Source organism: Pteropus medius, unplaced genomic scaffold, assembly GCF_902729225.1.
Source record: "Pteropus medius unplaced genomic scaffold, Ma_sr-lr_union100, whole genome shotgun sequence".
NCBI lineage: Eukaryota > Metazoa > Chordata > Mammalia > Chiroptera > Pteropodidae > Pteropus > Pteropus medius.
The window spans coordinates 24002080-24022576 of record NW_024349800.1 but is presented as its reverse complement, the minus strand read 5'-3'; the positions used below and the strand labels follow the sequence as shown (position 1 = coordinate 24022576).

The 20497-nt window shown below is 32.3% G+C and overlaps 1 protein-coding gene across 14 annotated transcripts in view; it reads left to right on the top strand.

The window, feature by feature from the left end:
- The window catches only part of EHBP1 (EH domain binding protein 1), a 308435-nt gene that overhangs the window by 215286 nt on the left and 72652 nt on the right, over positions 1 to 20497 (top strand). For all 14 annotated transcript variants that reach the window (XM_039887026.1, XM_039887034.1, XM_039887027.1 and 11 more), the window contains 2 exons: positions 11 to 907; positions 7887 to 8030. In XM_039887026.1, the coding sequence (XP_039742960.1) occupies positions 11 to 907; positions 7887 to 8030 (1041 nt within the window). The remainder of the gene's footprint in view (positions 1 to 10; positions 908 to 7886; positions 8031 to 20497) is intronic.

Here is a 20497-nt window from a genome sequence, read left to right as displayed (position 1 = left end):
TTCTTTGAAGGCATACGATGGATTTGCCAGCATAGGAATTTCCCGGTTATTGGAACCTTCTGATATGGTTTTATTAGCAATTCCTGACAAACTGACCGTTATGACTTATCTCTATCAAATAAGGGCACATTTCAGTGGCCAAGAACTAAATGTTGTTCAGATAGAGGAAAACAGCAGTAAAAGCACATATAAAGTTGGAAACTATGAAACAGATACAAATAGTTCTGTTGATCAGGAAAAGTTCTATGCAGAGCTTAGTGATCTGAAACAGGAGCCTGAACTGCAGCAGCCGGTCAATGCAGCGGTAAACTTCTTAATGCAGGATGACTCTGTATTTGTAAATGATAGTGGGGTTGGAGAGTCAGAAAGTGAACGTCAGACTCCTGATGATCATCTTAGTCCAAGTGCAGCCTCCCCTTACTGTCGCAGGACTAAAAGTGACATAGAACCCCAAAAGCCCCAGCAGAGCTCTGGAAGGACTTCAATATCCGATGACCCTGGAACATGTTACAATACAGATTCAACTTACGCACAAGTTTTGTTAAGCAAAAAGAAACTATTGAAGGCTGAGACTTTAGAATTAAGCGACTTAGACGCTAGTGATAAGGATGTGTCTCCATCATTTATTTGTGAGGATACAGAAGAGCAAAAGCTTCAGACTTTAGACATCAGTACTAACTTGGAGCAAGAAAAATTAGGGAATTCTAGATCCTTAGAATTTAGATCAGATCCTGAATCACCTATCAAAAAACCAAGTTTATCTCCCACATCTAAGCTTGGATACTCATACAATAGAGATGCAGATCTTGCGAAGAAAAAACGTTCTTCCCTGAGGCAGACAGAGTCTGATCCAGATGCTGATAAAACCACTTTAAATCATGCAGATCATTCTGCAAAAACAGTCCAGGTAAGTGAGTTAGAATGATATATTCATATATTTAATAAGTAGTTATTCTATTTTTTGTTTATATATTCATAGAATATTTTAAAATGTTACAAATGATTAAGGCAAAATATAATACCCATTATCGAAAAACCTGAAATATACTTGCTCTTATTTAAAATTTTAAGCCTACATATAAATCCCAAGGATAAAAAATGTCAACTTTTCAAATCAAAATATAGAAACAATATTTTACTGTAAGAATAAGTCAAAGATATTTCATTTAGTAGAATATTATTCTGAAAATGTATAATGCCAAATTAAATATTTCTCATTTAAAACATTTTCTTCAGATATTTAGGTTGCATTATAATTGGTATTTTCAGTCCCATCATTACATCCAGACGTCTTCTCATGAGGGGAGTATGGTACAGATTTGACTTTACGATATTTACTGTATTTAATTGACTCTATGGTACCATAAATTATAATATATACCGTTTTATGTACCACAAAGAAAGAAAAACACTGCCAATAAACTGTGATACATGGTTTTCTTATCACATAGAATTTTCATTTTATAACTATTGAATTTTTAGACTTATTTGGGTGCAGATTTTTATGTATACACAAAAAGAAAATTTTAAGCAAAATAATTAAGGTTAATCAATTTGGAATTAGAATTAAGAATCCAACTCTTCTAAATCACTTTTCGATTTAGAGTTGTTGGATGTTCTGTTTTTTCACACAGTGTTGTCCTCTGTGTCATAAAAAGCATCATGTTACAACAGTGGTCCTCAGAGTATGATCTGGTGACCACTGAGGCTCTCTAAGACTTTCAGAGAGACCTCAGAGTTGAAACTGTTTTCATAATAATACTATAACATTATTTACCTTTTTCACTTCATTCTCTCACAAGTGTACAGTGGCGTTTTCTGGAGACTACGTGATTATTTGTGATATCTCAACAGATCAAATATAGAAGTGGATATGAGAATTCAGCTGCCTTCTATTAAGCCACATATTAAAGAGATTTCCAAAAAATATAAAATAATGGCATCCTTCTTATGTATTTTTTTGAAGTAATTTTTATTAGAATATGTTAACATCTAATGGGGTTATTATAGCTATTTCTAAAGGAATTAATAAATATTTTATAAATTTCTCAGTTTTAGTTTCTAAAATGACAAATATCAATAGTTATAACTCATATAAGCAAAAGCTTTTTGGGATCCTCTATAATTTTTAAGCATAAAAAGGGATTCTAAGACCAAAAGTTGGACAACCTCTGAATTACAGCATTTCTCCACCATTGTCTCTGGGATTTTCTTCTCAGTAATACTTATTAATAATAGTACTTTCTTGACTTTACTGAAGGTCCCAACAAAAGATTTTCAAACGATCACCTGGAATTAGTTTCATTCTCCAGCAGTACTGAAGTGGTTGTCAACTCAAGGAATTGCAGTCATGCCACCAGAAATATCAAGCACATGCATATGTAGGCATTGACAACTTTATCTTAACTACAACCTGTATAACAGAGATTATAAGATGCCATTAATTTTAAGTTTTTGGCGTTTTAAAAAAAAATGTGCATCTCAGAATCAAAAAAATACAGTAGCTAATGAAGCAAGTCCCTGTTCTTCTAATCAAAAATCTCAAAACAAAGGTTCTGAGTACCTCAGCTTTCAGGACATGATAGTGACATGATAGGACAACATAGTAGATAAACAATGAACATCTAGTGATTGACAGTTGCAGAATTCAGTGAGCCTAAATTCTAATATCCAATATAGATTTTTCTTATAATCCTGATTTTTAAAGTAAATGTGTTTCGTTAAATCTAGAAATTGATTAAGGTTTAAAATTTTAAAATACTCTGGACTGGGAATCAGTAAACCTGGGTTCTCTCCTTGGCTTTGCCATTGATTACCAGTGTGACATGTTAACTTGCCATTTAAATTCTTTAAACCTTATTTTCCACATATGTTAAATGAAATCATCTCCGAGAGCCCTTTTAGCTCTAAACTCTATCATGCTATGATTTTATTTAGGTGATTTAAGTGATGTACAGTAAATCCATATGATGATAGAAGCAGCATCTATTTATAACTTATATATGTTTGTTTATTGGCCATTTATTTGTTGGTCAGAATTTTGCTAATGGTAAATTAAAATTTTTTGGCAAAAGCATTGCCTGACACTGAAAGTTGTAATATGAGTGCTAATACTTCATAGTATTTTGTATATAGCACCTAAATTTTAACAATTAAAAATCTTTTTTTATACTGTATTTTATCAATTCTAAGATGTACATCTTTTCATATTTTAACTTATCTGAAATCAAGATGTTACTTATAATTGATGGTATGTTAGAGTTTAATGGACAGTGTTTGTTTTTTTCTTAGTTGTTCATAAAATAATAATAAGTCTAATAATGGCATTAGATTAGAGGAAATTTGATTGTTTAGTAAGGCTGTGTAGGTTTATCAAAGTCATAATGTTGCCCATTTGAGTGGCTTATATATTTGATTACTGTATTATATGTTACACATCTCTCTTAAACTTTACAGCCTATAGTGGTTTTCCATTTTATATATGGAAAACGAGTTCACATAGTTACCTAAGATCACATAATAAGTGCTAAAGTTTGAGTTTAAAACCAACCTTGTCTGACTCCAAAGTCTTTGCTCATAAACTTTATGCTTACAGTATCTTTATTTTTTACCATAATAGTACTAAGAATAATCATAGCTCAGATATAAAGCAGTGAGCTTTACTGAAAGGCAATTTAGCAATGTATATTAAGTCCCTTAAAAGTGTTTATTTCATATGTTCAACCTCCTGGAATTTTTCCTAAGGAGGTAACCAGAATTTTATATGAGAATTTATGTAAAAGATGTTCATAAAAGCATTGTTTATGATAATGAAAAATTATAAACAGCCTAAATATGCAATAATATAAGACAAGTTAAATAAAGTATGATGCATCCATATTAATAGAGTGCTAGGTAGACAATTTAAAATCATGTTTTCAAAAAAAAGTTTAAGGACATGAAAAAGTGCTCACAATAGAAAACTAAATGGAAGAAAAGCATGATTCTGCAGTAATTATATCTGGGTACTAGCATTGCTAATTATTTTTATTTTATTTTTTATTAAGCTATAGTTGACATATAACATTATATTTGTATCAAGTATACAACATAATGATTCAGTATTTGTATACATTGAGAAATGATCACCACAATAAACCTAGTTAAAATCCATCACCATACATAGTTACAAAAAATTTTTTTTCTTGTGATGAGAATTTTAAGATTTGTTCTCTTAGCAACTTTTAAATATGCAATATAATATTATTCACCATGCTATATATTACATCCCCATGATCTATTTATTTTATAACTGAAAGTTTGTACCTTTTTGACCCCATTCATCATTTTACTCACCTCTCACCTTCGGCCCCTGACAACCACCAATCTGTTCTGTATATCTGTGAGCTTGAATTTTTGGAGGAGGGGGTTAGTGGGGTTTTGTTTGTTTTTAGATTCCACATATAAATGAGATCATATGGTATTTATCTTTCTCTTTCTAACTTATTTCACTTAGCATAATGCCCTCAGGATCCATCTCTGTTGTCACAAATGGCAAAATTTCATTCTTTTATTGTGGCTGAATAATATTTAATTGTATATATATACCATATTTTCTTTTTTTTTATCAATTGAGGGACACAGGTTGTTTCATATCTTGGCTATTGTAAATGATGCTGCAATGAACGTAGGGATGCATATACAGTTAGTCCTTCGTATTAACAGGTTCTGCATCTAAAGATTCAACCAACGCTATTAAAAAATATTGAGAAAATATTGCATTGTTGCTGGCATGTACTGTGTTGTTATGCCTACAGTGGTCACATCTATAATGAATATGTACAGATATTTTTCTCTGCCATTATTCCCTAAACAATACAGTATAACAACTATTTACATAGCATTTACATTGTATTGGATATTATAAGTAATCTAGAGATGATTTAAAGTATATGAAAAGGTATGCATAAGTTATATGCCAGTACTATGACATTTTGTATAAGGAACTTGAGGATTTGCAGATTTTGGCACTCAGAGAGATCCTGCGGATACTAAGGGACAACTGTATCTTTTCAAGTTAGTGCTTTCGTTTTCTTCAGATAAATACTCAGAAACAGAATTGCTGCATCATATGGTATTTCTTTTTCAAATTTTTTGAGGAAGCTTCTTACTGTTCTTCATAATGGCTGCACCAGTTTACATTTTCACAATAAACGAGGGTTCCTTTTCCTTCACATCCTCATCAATACTTATTTTTTGTCTTATTGGTAATAGCCATTCTTGACAGATATGAGTTGATATCTCATTGTGGTTTTGATTTGCATTTCCCTGATAATTAGTGATGCTGAGCATCTTTTCATATACCTGTGGCCATCTCTATGTCTTTTTTGGAAAAATGTCTGGATCTCCTGCCCATTTTTCGATTGGATTGTTTTCTTGCTATTGAGTTGTAATAAGTTCTCTATATATTTTGGGTATTAACCCCTTATCAGATACATGATTTGCAAACATTTTCTCTTATTCAGTACATTGCCTTTTCATTTCGTAAATGTTTCCTTTGCTGTGCGGAAGCTTTTTAGTTTGATGTAGTCCCATTTGTTTATTTTTGCTTTTGTTGCCTTTGCTTTTGGTGTCAAATCCAAAAAAATCATCACCAAGACCAATATCGAGGCATGTTCTGCCTTTATTTTCTTCTAGTTTGATGCTGTCAGGTCTTATATTCAAGACTTTAATCCATTCTGAGTTAATTTTTGTGTATGGTGTAAGATAATGGTCTAGTTTCACTGTTTTGCATGTGGCTGTTTAATTTCCCCAAAACTATTTATTGAAGAGACTATTCTTTTCCCATTGTATATTCTTGCCTCCTTTGTCATAAATTAATTGACCATTTATGTGTAGGTTTAATTCTGGGCTCTCTATTTTGTTCCATTCATCTATATGTCTATTATTTAACTTCTGCTTAAAAAAAAAAACAAAAAAACTATAATTGACTTTCAGTATATCTATGTGACTGTTTTTATGCCAGTACCATACTGTTTTGATTACTATAGCTTTGTAATATATTCTGAAATCAGGGAGTATGATGCCTTCAATTAGTTTTATTTTTCTTCTTTTTACTTTTACATATTTTCTAAATTTCTGTTATTAATATGGATTGCATTTATAATCAGGAAAACAATTGTATTTATGTGCTTTAAAGACTAGAGCAGTTTTTCACTGTCTATGTAGCTGATAGAAATCCCTGGCAGACTATAGAATCACAGAATTTAGAACTAGTGGGATCTTAAAGATGATCTACTGTAAGTAATTGCAAATTTTAGAGCTATGAGATGTGAAAGATGATATACCCTCTTTTAAAATATAGTTAATATTTATCCAATGTCACTTAATCTTTACAATATACTTAAAAGAGTTGGTCTATTTTTATTTCCATTTTATAAATGAGGAAACTGAGGCTTAGAGAGGTTGAGTAATTTGCCCACAGTTAAGTGATGGAATTAATATTTGAACCCAGGTCTATCTGACTCCAAATTCTTTAATATCATGTAATGGAATGCAGTATAGTTTTTTAGTGACCTGTTCAGTTTTACATTACTTATTATTAGTGGGAGAAGGATTAACAGCTTGATATTTTGACTGCAAATTCAATGTTCACTTAATTAATATTGTCTGTTTTTGAGAAAGCATTGACTTGTAACCAGTTCAAATGCAATGACCAGTTTTATTCTATTATGTCTTATCAACATGAACTCAGAATCTATCATTATCACTGATACATTTCAATTGTATCTTTTAAGTTAAGAATTTTTTTTTAATCCTCTTAAAACCTTGGGTGATCAAAATGTTCTGGAATTAGTGTTGATGGTTCACAACCTTGTGACTATACTAAAATCCACTGAATTGTACTCTTTAAGAAAAATCTTTTCTTGCTTAAGATTATAGACAAAGGTTTAAAATTGTTATATTAAAATATAAAGGTGGTAAAGAGACTAAAAAATGATATACATGATAAATCTTTAGTAAAGTTTTATATTATACCAAATAAAGTAATAGGTTTTCTGGTTCACCTCTTCCTTGACCATGAATGATACTTCTGATTGAACCAAAATTAAGCAATTAAAGGGGAGTAAAAGAAATTAAATATCACAGTGATAGTAATAGCCCTCTAAAGCCAGAAGGTGGCCACTTTAGTAGAAAAAAAGGAATTTAAACTATAAACAGTATAGGTATTTGTGCTTCAAGTTAATGCCACCATTTAAGAGCCGATTTCCATTGATGGTTACTACCTATTATTATCAAAAAATATAATGTAAAATTACAAGTTAATCCAGGAAAATACTCTTTCAAATCTAATATATTTAATTGTTTTCTTGTAAGGAAGGTAAGCAATAGAGAAAATCAGTTTTACTTTTTTTTTAAGCAAAATATGATCACTTTGATTTTTCTGTAAATGTTGATTGTCAAGAATTTAAAGGATTGTCACAGATATCTTTCAACATACAAATCTGGAACATACCTTGTTGTCAATTTTATAAGACTACAAAAATAAAAGTGAGAACTTTTAAAAATGTCTTTGCCAGATTATACATTATGGATTAGCAAATATGAAGAATGTATATAGTATAGATATCAACTTTATACCTTCTGAGAATACGTTCTAATAAAAATGTAACTAAATTTGATCCAATTTTAGGCAGTAAAGATATTTCTTGTACGTCAAGACTTATGTATTCATTCCACGTTTTCTAGTCATATTTTCTGTAGATAATCTCATAAAAGTACAATCTTATTCCTGACTTTTATTATTTTGACAGATTGTATAACCATTAATTTGTTTACAAATTTATATGACATGCTCTTTTTTTTTTCGTTTTTGGGGTTTCTAATTCTATATCTTTACTTTTAAGCATCGATTGTTATCTCGACAAGAAGAACTTAAAGAGAGAGCAAGAGTTCTGCTTGAGCAAGCAAGAAGAGATGCAGCTTTAAAGGCAGGGAATAAGCAGAATGCCAACGCAGCCACAGCACTCTGCAACAGGCAGCTAAGTGATGTGAGGAACATTGGTTTAAAAATTATAGTTGTTCACTGAAATTTGTTTATATTTTTGCTAAATTATTTTTTTCCACAGACTTTGTGTAATTATGGGTACTTAGTACATTTATTGAACTTATAAAGTCATACTTGGAGGAATATGTTGTAATTATTCCTACATAGCAGTGTTGCCTATGAGGGAAAGTAAGATCCTGGAATATAATTTCTACATATGCATGAATAATCTATTTTTTGTTAATTTACATTTTTTAATTTAGTTGTACTTTAAGATTTTATTTTGTCCATGGAAGTTAATTTTGTTGGAAATATTAGAATATAAAATAATGGTGCCTACCATTTATTAAATACCTACCATATATTCCCGGTATTATAATGGATGTTCTACATAATTTTTATTTTACTTAATCCATGAAGTAGATATTTAAACTACTTTCCAGAAAAGAAACTAAGGCTGATAGATAAAGTAATTTGTACATGGTTGCAGAGTCAGTAAATGATGAATCTAGGATTTGAACCTGAGCCTGATCAGACTTCAGAGCCAATGTTCTTTCTTGTCACATATTTCCATATGCCATTCCTATATTAAATCACATTTATATATATATATTTTTGTGTAGTACTTAACATACAATAATGAACATATAGTAATAGAAGCTCTTAGATTTAGGGAGGCACAAACCTCTTCATGAATCTGAAAACTGTAACAACTCTGCCCTAACACCAAACTCACATACACATAAAACTGCACGCTTTTTTTTTTAATTAAGATTTTTTTTTTAGAGCAGTTTTAGGTTCACAGTGTAATTGAGGGAAAGGTACAGAGATTTCCTGTATACCTCTGTACCTACACATGCATAGCCTCCCACTTAACAACATCTTCCATTGCAGTGATACATTTGTTGGAAATGCTAAACCTATGCTGATACATCATAGTCATCCAAAGTTCATAGTTTACATTATGGTTCACTCTTGATGTTTATGGGTTTGGACAAATGTATAATGGCATGTATCATCATTATGCTATCATACAGGGTATTTTCACTGGCCTAAAAATCCTCTGTGTTCCACCTGTTTATCCCCTTCTGCATTCCCAACCCCTGGCAACCTGATAATTTTACTGTATCCATAATTTTGCCTCTCCAGACTGTCATAGTTTTAACTATACAGTATGTAGTCTTTTCTTATTAGCTTCTTTCACTTAGTAATACACATTTAAGCTTCCTTTGTTCCTTTTCATGACTTAGTAGCTCATTTCCTTTTTAGCACTAAATAAGATCGCATTGTCAGGATGTACCACAGTTTATTTGTCCATTCACCTTCTGAAGGACATCTTGGTTGCTTCCAAGTTTTGGCAATTATGAACAAAGCTATTATAATCATCTATGTGCAGGTTTTCGTATAGACATAAGTTTTCAACTCCTTTGGGTAAATACCATGGAGCACAGTTGCTGAATCATGTGGTAAGAGGATGTTTACTTTTATAAGAAATCGCCAAACTGTGTTGCAAAGTAGCTGTACTATTTTGCATCTCCATCAGCAATGAATGAGGGTTCTTGTGCTCCACATCTTTGCCAGCATTTGGTATTGTCAGTGTTCTGGATTTTGGCCATTCTATTAGTGTGTAGTGGTGTCTCATTCTTTTGATTTGCATCTCTCTGATGACATGTTATGTAGAACATCTTTTGACATGCTTATTGGTAATCTGTAAATCTTTGGAGAGTTGTCTGTTAAGGTCATTGGCCCATTTTTTAATCAGGTTGTTTTATTAGTGTTGAGATTTAACAGTTCATTGTATATTTTGGATAACAGTCTTATCAGATGTGCTGGGGTTTTTTACATTTAACAGTTTATTAGGTTATTCTGTTTCACACACTCTAATTTCAGTTTTCTAAATTAAATTTATTGGTGTGACATTGGTTAATATAATTATGTAGGTTTCAAGTGTACAATTCAATAATATATCATATGTATATTGCATTGTGCATTCACCACCCAGTGTTAAATTTCCTTCCATCACCATATATTTGAACCCTTTAGCCTTATTTACCTCTCCCCGACCTCCCTTGTCCTCTGGCAACTACTAAACTGTTGTTCGTGTCCATGAGTCTCTGCTTGTTTGTCCTGTTCATTTGTTGCTTTCAGTTTTACATCCCACATATAAGTGAAATCATATTGTTCTCAATTTTTTCTGGCTGAGTTATTTTGCTTAGCATGACAATCTCAAGATCCATCCATGTTATTGCAAATGGCAGTATTTTATCTTTTCTTATGGCTGAGTAATATTCCATTGTATATATGTACCACATCTTCTTTATTCAATCATCTATCGTAAGATACTTCAGTTGTTTCCATGTCTTGGCCACCATGAGTAATGCTGCTATGAACATCGAGGTGTATATATCTTTGCAGATAAATGTTTTCAAGTTTTTTGGGTAAATACCCAGAGGAGGGATTGCTGGGTCAAGCGGTAATTCTATTCTTAGTTTTTAAGGGTCCTCCATACTGTTTTCCATAGTGGCTGTACCAATTTACATTCCCATCAGCTGTGAATGAGGGTTTCTTTCTCCCCACAACCTCTCCCAACACTTGTTATTACTTGTTCTGTTGATGATAGCCATTGTAACAGATGTGAGATGGTATCCCGTTGTGGTTTTGATTTGTATTTCCCTAATAGCTAGTGAAGTTGAGCATCTTTTAATGTATCTTTTGGCCATTTATATGTCTTCTTGGGAGAAGGGTCTGTTCAGGTCCTCTGCCCATTTTTTTAATTGGATTGTTTGTTTTTTTATTGTTGAGTTGTATGAGTTCTTTGTATATTTTGGATATTAGCCCATTATCGGAGATATTGTTTGCAAATATCTTCTCTCATTCAATTGGTTGCCTCTTTGTCTTGTTGATGATTTCTTTTGCTCTGCAGAAGCTTTTTAGTTTGATATAGTCCCATTCATTTATTTTTGCTTCTACTTCCCTTGCTTTTGAGGTCAAATTCATAAAGTCCTTTCTAAATTCAAGGTCCAGGAGTTTAGTACCTATGTTTTCTTGTATGCAACTTAATGTTTCAGGTCTTATATTTAGATCTTTGATCCATTTTAAGTTAATTTTGGGTTTGGTGACAGATAGCAGTCTAGGTTCATTTTTTCACATGTGGCTTTCCAGTTTTCCGCACACCATTAATTGAAGAGGCTTTCCTTTCTCCATTGTATGTTTTTGGCTCCTTTGTTGAAAATTTTTTGAACATATATAGAAAGGTTTGTTTCTGGGCTCTCAATTCTGTTCCATTGGTCTGTGTGTCTCTTTTTCTGACAGTATCATGCTATTTGGATTATTGTTGCTTTGTAGTATAATTTGAAGAAAGGCAGAGTGATACCTCCGGCCTTTTTCTTTTTTCTCAGGATTGCTTTGGGTATTTGGGGTCTTTCATGATTCAGATATGTCTTTTGCATATATTTTCTCTCTGTCTGTGGCTTGCCTTATCATTATCTTCACATCGTCTTTTGTGGAGCAGAAGTTTTTAATTTTATTGAAATCCAGCTTTTCCATTATTTGCTTCATGGATTGTGCCTAAAAAGGTATCACCATACCCCAAATCATCTAGGTTTTCTCTTATATTATCTAGGAATTTTATAGTTTTGTGTTTTCACTTAGATCTGTGGTCCATTTCGATGTAATTTTTGTGATGGGTTTAAGGTCTGTATCTAGATTTATATTTGCACATGTGGATGTCCAGTTGTTTCGGCATCAGTTGTTGAAAAGACTGTCTTTGCTCCATTGTGTTGCTTTCGCTTCTTTGTCAGAGATCAGTTGATTATATATATGGGAGTTTATTTTTGGGCTCTCTGTTCTGTTCCATTGATCTATTTGTCTGTTCTCTTGCCAATAACAAACTGTCTTGATTACTGTAGCTTTATGATAAGTATTGAAGTCAGGTAGTGTCAGTCCTCCAAGTTTATTCTTCTTTAGTATCGTGTTGGCCGTTCTGGGTCATTTGCCTTTCCATATACACTTTACAATCAGTTGTCTATATCCTCAAAATAACTTGTTGGGATTTTCATTGGGATTGCATCGATTCTACAGATCATGTTGGAAATAACTGACATCTTGACAATATTGAGTCTGTCCATGACATGGAATATCTATTTGTTTAGTTCTTCTTTGATTTTGTTAGCAGGGTTTTGTAGTATTCTTCATACAGAACTTGTACATATTTTGTTAGATTTATACCTAAGCATTTCATTTCTGAGGGTGCTAATATCAATGGTACTGTGTTTTTAATTCCACATTCTACTTGTTCATTGCCAGATATGGGAAAGCAGTTATCTTGTATAATACCCTGGTATTCTCCAATCTTGATCTTGATTATTGCTTATTAGTTCCAGGAGAGGTTTTATGTATTTATTTATTTATTTATTATTCTTTTAGATTTCTACATAGATGATCATGTCATCTTTGAACAAAGATAGTTTATTTCTTCCTTCCCATGCATACTTTTAAAAATACTTTTCAGATACCAGCTTAATAACCCTGACCTCTAGCATTGTTTTTCATACTTCAGGTCTTTATATAATAACGTGATATAAAATCGATTTAGTGGGCCACAATAATTATTTTATTTTAAATGAAAAGGAATAGAATAAAATGGAATAGAAAATATCAGAATTTAGCACACATAGTAAGCGTAGTAGTTTTATGTGAAACCTGTTTTAGTTCTGTGGATTTTGATGTAATATGTATTTTTAACTGTGGGTCATTATAAAAATGACAAACACTAATCTAGAGGGCCATTTTTTTTAGGAAGAAATTTTGTAGCCTTTATGCCAGCTCTTTCAGTGCCTAGCCATCTGTTATATCATCAATTCATTGATTTGGACATTTTCCAGATGTTCAGTGTTTGAACTGAGTATATTCAGAATGATAGAAAAGTCTTACCTCATGGAGTTTACATTCTGATGGGAAGAGACAGATCATAATACATACATACATACATACATACATACGTGTGAAAACTACATGATCTAGTAGAGGATAATTTGAATAGGTTGGAATAATTTGAGAGGACATTTAAATTAAGATTTTATGGGTAAGAAAGATCTAATCAAGTGAAGAGCCACAGAAAGAATATTCTTTTTTAAAAGAAAGTTATTTTGTTAATATTATATATTGTTTGTGAAAAACTTTGTTTCATAATTCTTTCAGGTGCTAAAAAGTTATGGAAAACTTATAGCTTTATAGTTTTAAAAGTGTGTTGATTTTAAAATCAAAACACCTGATATTTAAATAATCTGTCTGCCAAGTAGATTTTTAAAACCAATACTTTACCTATGTGCAAATTTGCACATATCCTAATAATTATCATCTAATGTTTATTGAGTACTTCCTGTGTGTCAAGTGGGATTCTAAGTGCTTTTACATGGATTTTCTCATTCAGTTTCTACAACAGTGAGTTAAGTATTATCATCCCTGTTTTACAGTTGAGAAAACTGACACACAAATTAATGAACTGCCCATAGTCACGTAGCTAAAAACAGAGCCTAAATAAACCTAAATAAATGACTTCAGAGCTTATATTTTTAAAGCATTGTGTTGTATTTCCTTCTTTTTTTGACATCCTTGTAAAGTAGGAGTAAATATTATTGTTTTATCTATAGTAGAGATTAAGAAAATGAGTTAGGAAAGGGTGTGTAAATTTACCTAGGGTTGAAGACAGTGGCGAACTAGGCTTAGAATTCAAGTGTCCTGACTTTTAAAGCTGTTTATTCTTTCATTAAAATTATTTATTTTCTATTTCAAATTTTCAAAAAATATTTTATTGGTTATCTCTTCTAAGGCACTACTAATTTTACTTATAATTTTTATTTCCCAAATAAAACTTAAACTTTTAGCTAAATTATATTAGTGTGACTTCAACATCAGAAGTTAATTACTAAAGCAGCTCTTATTCAATGTCTGTGACATTTTACTATGTCTGTAAAATATATATCTTGGATTTTAAGAAACATGATGGAGGTGATGTTTTATTGAGTTAGATACTCTTTTACACTGCTGGTACCATGTAACTTGCCACACCTTTCTAGAAAGCAACTAGAAATAATCAAGAAATTCATTTTCTTTCACCCAATAATTTTACTGACAAAGATAAATATGCAGATTTTCATCAAATGGTAATTGCTCTAAATAGAATGATCAAATAGGTGAAAACATATATATAAAATACACATCTATTATGTAGCCATTAAAATTATCTAGTCAATGTTTTGAAAGAATATTGAAAGAATGTGTGCATATGCTCACAACTGTAGAATAGAATCTGGCATAGGAACTCCATTTTGAAATAATAGACACTTTTTCATATATGCATGGAAAAGGACAGGAAAGAAAATCATCAAAATATTTATATCTATCCTTAAGAGACAGTATAACGAATGGCTTATTAAAAGGGTTTTTTCCCCTTTAATCTTTATGTTTTGAAAATGTGACATGCTAAGGTAAATATTTTAAATTGAGGAAATTTGGAGGACCCAAAAAGATTTTTTTAGCAGATTGTTTTCTTAGCATACCCCATTAGACTTAACCATTTAAACTAGTAAACTGGTGTTGTGTTTCAGTATCTCTAAGTGTGTGTGTGTGTGTGTGTGTGTGTGTGTGTGTGTGTGTGTGTGTGTTACGGAGAGAGACCTAGAAAGAACTCCTCTTTTATAGTTGATATTAGTTTGTGCCTCGGTATGAAATAAATGGCAGATTCAATAATAGCAGTCCTATTCACATTAAGACATTTAATTCTCAATGACTGTTGTTTGAGGTTGATGAATAATAATCATGGTATCTCACAAAATACCTTATTGTGCCTTTAACTGCCACTGGTGTGACTTGGGTTGGTTGTTTTATATCCTTGTATTAATTGTTATATTTGTTTTTCTCAGAGAGAGCAGCTCTATGCTGCAGAGCTAGCTCGTTTCCTGCCAGGCTGGTCATTTTGTTGCATTTGTTTCCCACTTTCGCAAAGTTGCACTCTATTGCTTATAAAACTCTGCTTTAAATAGTCCCATAGATGTTTTGCCTCTTTCAAGTTATCTTTTGCTGCATTAAAAAAAAACAAAACAAAACAAAACTACAAACCTTATTGGCATGAAACAGCTCTTTTATTATGGTCACAGATTCTGTGAGTTAAGCATTAGAGTAGTACACTAGCAATGGTTTGTTTCTGTTCTACGATGTCTGGGGCTAGTTTTCAGCTAGGCCCTCTGCTGGACTGTCAGTTGGGACGCCTACATATGGCCTCTCTATGCGGTCTTTCCACTTGGGCTAGTTTGGGCTTCCTCACAGCATGGTTGCTGGATTTAAGAACAAGTGTACCAAGAGAGTAAGGCGGATGTATGTGGCATTCTTAGGATCTAGCTTTAAAAATCATGTAGCATCACCTTTGTTATATTGTTGGCCCAAACAGACACAAAGTTCACGCAGTCTTAAAGAGTGGAGACGTGAACTGCACCACTCAAGGGGAGGAATGTTAAAGTCACATTGTAAGAAGAGAAATGGCATGGGTATATCGATGCAAACTCTACTCAGTTGCAGTTTAAGCTCAACTTAAAAACTCTTTCTTACACATTCTACTATTCATTGTTCAGATAAGCCCTATACAGATGTGCTGTGAAGAATATCAATTTCATGAACTAAATAGTACGTTTTAGGACTATTGCTCTAGTTTGGACACTTGATATTCTGTGGGGCTTATAGCTAATATTGAAATAACTTAAGAATGAGAATGTAAAATGTTAGATAAGTCCAGTTTCACAAATACAGAGGAAGTGAGACCTTGCCATTACTTTTCAGATTTTTAGTTTGGTATGTAAATTGATGTTAAGTTGATATCTTTTCCTAGGACATAGTTGTTTTGTTAATTAGAGTATTTCTTTATCATTTCTAGGTAGCTCTTACACATACAGGTTGGAATTATTTGGTAGTACTGTCCATTATTTAGAAAAGCATTATGGCCAACTTGGCTGACAAGAGAAAAAGGGGAAAAGCCCAATTTTATCTCTGGAGCAATTGAATGTGAGTTACTTGGTATTAAAACTGGAAATTACTTAATTTCTCTAGATCTGTTTTTCCATTTTTAAAATAGAGGCAAAATTCTGTTCTGGTTTTTTTTTTTCCCCCCTGTGTGACATTCAAATTAATAGGTGTTCACAGTAAAGGGGGTAAGGGAACCATGACTAATGCCATCTCACTTCAGTGTCAGCATCCCTTTCACTCTGGAGAGATCAAAAGACTTCTGGTAAATAAAAAGCAGGTCTAACTCAAAAAAAAAAAAAGAGCTAGCAACTAATTTAGTGAACTGATTGCTACTATGTTCACTTGCTTATGTTCTTTAATCTGTGCCTTAATTTATCATGGTCTGAAATTTTTTTGTAAATTATCTTGCCCTTCATAATGTATGTTGTGGTATTGAGAGTCAAGTTGCTGGTGAGGTGAGATATACCTGTTGCTATCCACTGCTTTTTGTGTTTTTAGTTAAACTGAAAATGCCCATGAGTTAAAAAAGAAAAAAAGGCTGCTACTGAAGAGTGACCTCAGCCTTGAGTAAGTGAGAAACTGAGCTTAAATCTGCAGTTTACTGAAGAGCTTAGTGTTACTTACTCTTAAGAGACCACTGATTTAGGACTTCTTTAGGAACTTTTATATTTTATCCTTCTGAGCTTTGTTTTTATATAACTAACTTAGGACCCTCTGATGAATACCAAGAAGAATGAGCAGAGCTATTTTACTAATTAATGTTAGAGTAGCTCATGGGACAATGGCCATGTACTCAGTATAGGTTACCTCCTTTTGAGAGTTGTACCTGGTTCTGGGCAAAGAGAGTGTGAACTTACAGAGGATTCAGAAGTGTTACAGGATTGAAAGCAAAGATCTACTTATAAGGAAAGATAGACTTATAAAATATAAAGAAGAGAAAAATGGAAATAATTTAAATACTAATTTGAGTATACAAAGGCTCAAAATCCTTCTGGTAGCTCCTGCTTACCCAAAAGAATAAACTTTGCATGTACTCAACACAGTCTCATACGGGGTTATTGCAAATCCTGTTCCTTCCCTTTCTAGCCTTATCTCTCACCTCTCTCCCATTTTTCACTCTATAGTCCCACTCTGCTAAGTTGCTTACAGAAGGAATGTGGCATACTCTTTTGTTCCTTTGTCAAGCATTTGTTTTCTCCCTGAAATGCCCTTCTTCTCTTGTTAGTTTCCACTAACTTCTATGAGCACCTCTGTCATGGCTCCTAGCAGTAAAGTTAATTCTCTTTCCTATATCTTTTTCTAATATGTTGTACATATCTCTGCTGTTGCATTTATCTCATATAATAATCTAATTACACACCTCCTCCCACTCAACTACGAGCTGAATACCAAGAAATACCACCAGCACCAAGTATTAAGTAAATGTTTGTTCATTTAATAAATAAGGGAAATAATGGCAGACTGTTTTTCATATCCTCTCAATGTCCACTAATAAAGAAATGAGCTTAAACATGAAAATTTTGGGTTCTGTAAGAGTTTCTTGGTAGTAAAGGTTTGTAAACAGGAAAAATATCTCTCTGAAGGTCTTTAAAGCAGAATTGATTATCATTGGACAGAGGAAGTTAAAGTGTCCTTCTGCCTTTCTTGAGTCAGTTACAGAGATATTTGCCACTTTGAGATCTAAGGATCCCTGCATCATCTTTTTTTTCGTCCTTTTCTTGAATCCTACATTACGATACCTTTCTCTGTTGTTATGATGTATACATACCAAATCCTTACACACATATGCTCTTCCCATATCCTGGGACTTCTGGTAAGAGGTCATCTCCCAACTCTGCCTTGAATCACATTCTAATATTTCCTCTTATATAAATTAGGATAGCTTTAGGCTAGAAGGCTAGGAAACAGTTTCTAAGACATAGAAAACAACTCTTGGTAATCTTACCTCGTAGGTCCTTATGTATAGACTCTAAGTTATCCTCAGGAAAGATTTCAGGCAATTCACAAACACAGATCACTGTAAACCTTTTTATTTTTCTTAACTTTTATCAAGACCGTCATTGCATGTTTTAATGCAAGTCCATATTGCACTTAGATATTTTTTTAGGGAAAATAGTTTACATGATTCATTTGTGTCTCTGTGCCTTTAGGTGTTCAGTTTCAGGTATTTCCTGAAATTATTTCTCTGTAGGAGTCAAATTTCATTGCTCTGAATCTCTGTGATTTATATTTCTTTGTTCTTTATTCCTATTGTTCTATGAAGATTTTTATTACATTTTACTAATTTAAATTTTAGATGTGATATTGTTTTGTTCATTGTTTTCCAAATGTGCTTAAAATAATTTTTTTCAAAGTACAACTCAGGAGTTTGGCAGGCTTAACAGTCCAGCCATTATATAATCCAAAGGAGCCTACATGATTATGTAATATATTTGAACACAAACTCTGAGAAAAATGTAATAGCTTTTTGCAAAAAAATACTTCCTTTATTTTTTTTTTCATTATTCAATTCCCCCACACTTTTTTCTCCAAGAAATGCACAAATAGAATTTAACAGGCTAATATATTTCAGGCTCTTTTGTTTATTACTTTGCATTAGAATATAATTGCTTTTTAAAAAATACATGTAATAAATTCAAGAGTGTGTTTGATAATGCTCATGTTATTATATAGATAGCTAAAATAGATGTTTACATTTGATGTGCCAAAGGTTAGGATCTAAGAATAAGGGATGACAGTCCTGCTACCCACAGTCTTTGGAATTGTTAGCATATTTGTGAAGCACTTTGAACCTATCAGAACAATGATGTCATATTACTTTTATGTTTTTAAGAAAGACTAAAATCTATTTTATAAAGATAAAGCCTAAAAAGAAAATTGGGATGATTCTTCAGTCTAATTAGTCTAATCATTTAACAGTGAATTTATTAATCTGTTTTTAGTATTTTGAGATGTAAGTTATGTAGCATAAGAATATGGTTTGCAGATAGTTGTTAGACACCTGGAAGCTTTTTCAAAAGAAAGATCAGAAAAGAATTATAATGTTATTATAAAACAGACTCGAAGTGTTTTGCCCTGACACTTAATCTGCAAGCATAGTGAGCGATCCGTTGCAGTCGATTGGCATAGGAGCCCATTCTTACTTTTAGCAGGATCACACTGCACGTTTGCCTCAAGTCCTGGAAGGTTTGTAGTATCTGTCTTCAAAGATTTGCAGGAATATTTGGATCCTTTAAGACAACTGTACATATGGGAATTTCAGTTTCCTTAGTCCTTAACTGCAATGACAGGAATCAAAAATGATACAGTGACCTTTTTTTCACTGGTCTTTAGTAATAAACCCAAATGGCTTATTTGGTAAGAACCAAGAGAATGCAAGCTGCTCTTTTTGCAAATTAAACCTTTACCAGGTATGTTGTTGCTCTGAAGGGGTATTACATCAACCTTGTACTTTTGATGTTAATTGGAAAATATTGATTTAAATGGGACTAGTCTGTCATGCTGATAATTGTAGCAGATTTAGATAAGATCAGTAGATCTTTTCCAGATAATTATAGAGCAGTTACTATCAAATTGGTAAAAAACACTAAACATCATTTTGGTAATCCCCGATAGTTAGAAACTTTTCCCATAGGTTTGAAAAATATATCCTAAGTATGTATCATTATAAAAGTATGTGTGATATGATTATACTTAAATGTTTATGAATGTGGACTGTGTTATATTTAAATGGATAGCCTCTAGGAATCAAGTTTTAAAATTAAGGTAAAGCTAAAATTTTTATTCCTAATTATACATATTTTCAGTTCTATTACTAGAAAGAAGTAGGTTAACTTTGTATTTGTAATTTCAAAAGAAAACATCGGTTGTTATAAAAACAAATCTAAAACTTTTAATAACATATAGAGTGAGATTTTGTCTTATTTGGGTATTTTTATTCTCTATATGAGCTGGAATATCTACACCCAGGGCACTGAGATGAAAATATATTCCTTATTTCTTACTCCAACACAATTGACAGAAGATTTAATGTACATAATCCGTTTCAGACCAATAAGACACTTTAAATGTATAGCTAATCTTTTTTATAGTTGCATTTCATAGAAGAAGAATGCCAGTGTACTTCTATGTTCAGCATAAATGCCTCTGTACAAGGCAGTGATTTCTATTCATTATGATTTAAATAATAGTTTATCTATTATATCTAAATTTAAGTTGATTTGAAGTCTGCTATCCTAACAATGGCTACCAGACTTCTTAGAAAACATATTGTTAGCTTGCTAGCATATCTTCACAGTCACACAAAACACTAGCATTGCTAGGGGAGGGAGGGAAACTCAAGCATCTTTTCTATTATGTGGCTGCAAACCCCTAGCCTCAAAAGTCTTATTTATTTGAGATTGCCATAAATGCATGAAGCTAGGGCTAGGTGCCTTAGCACCAGGAACACTCCTT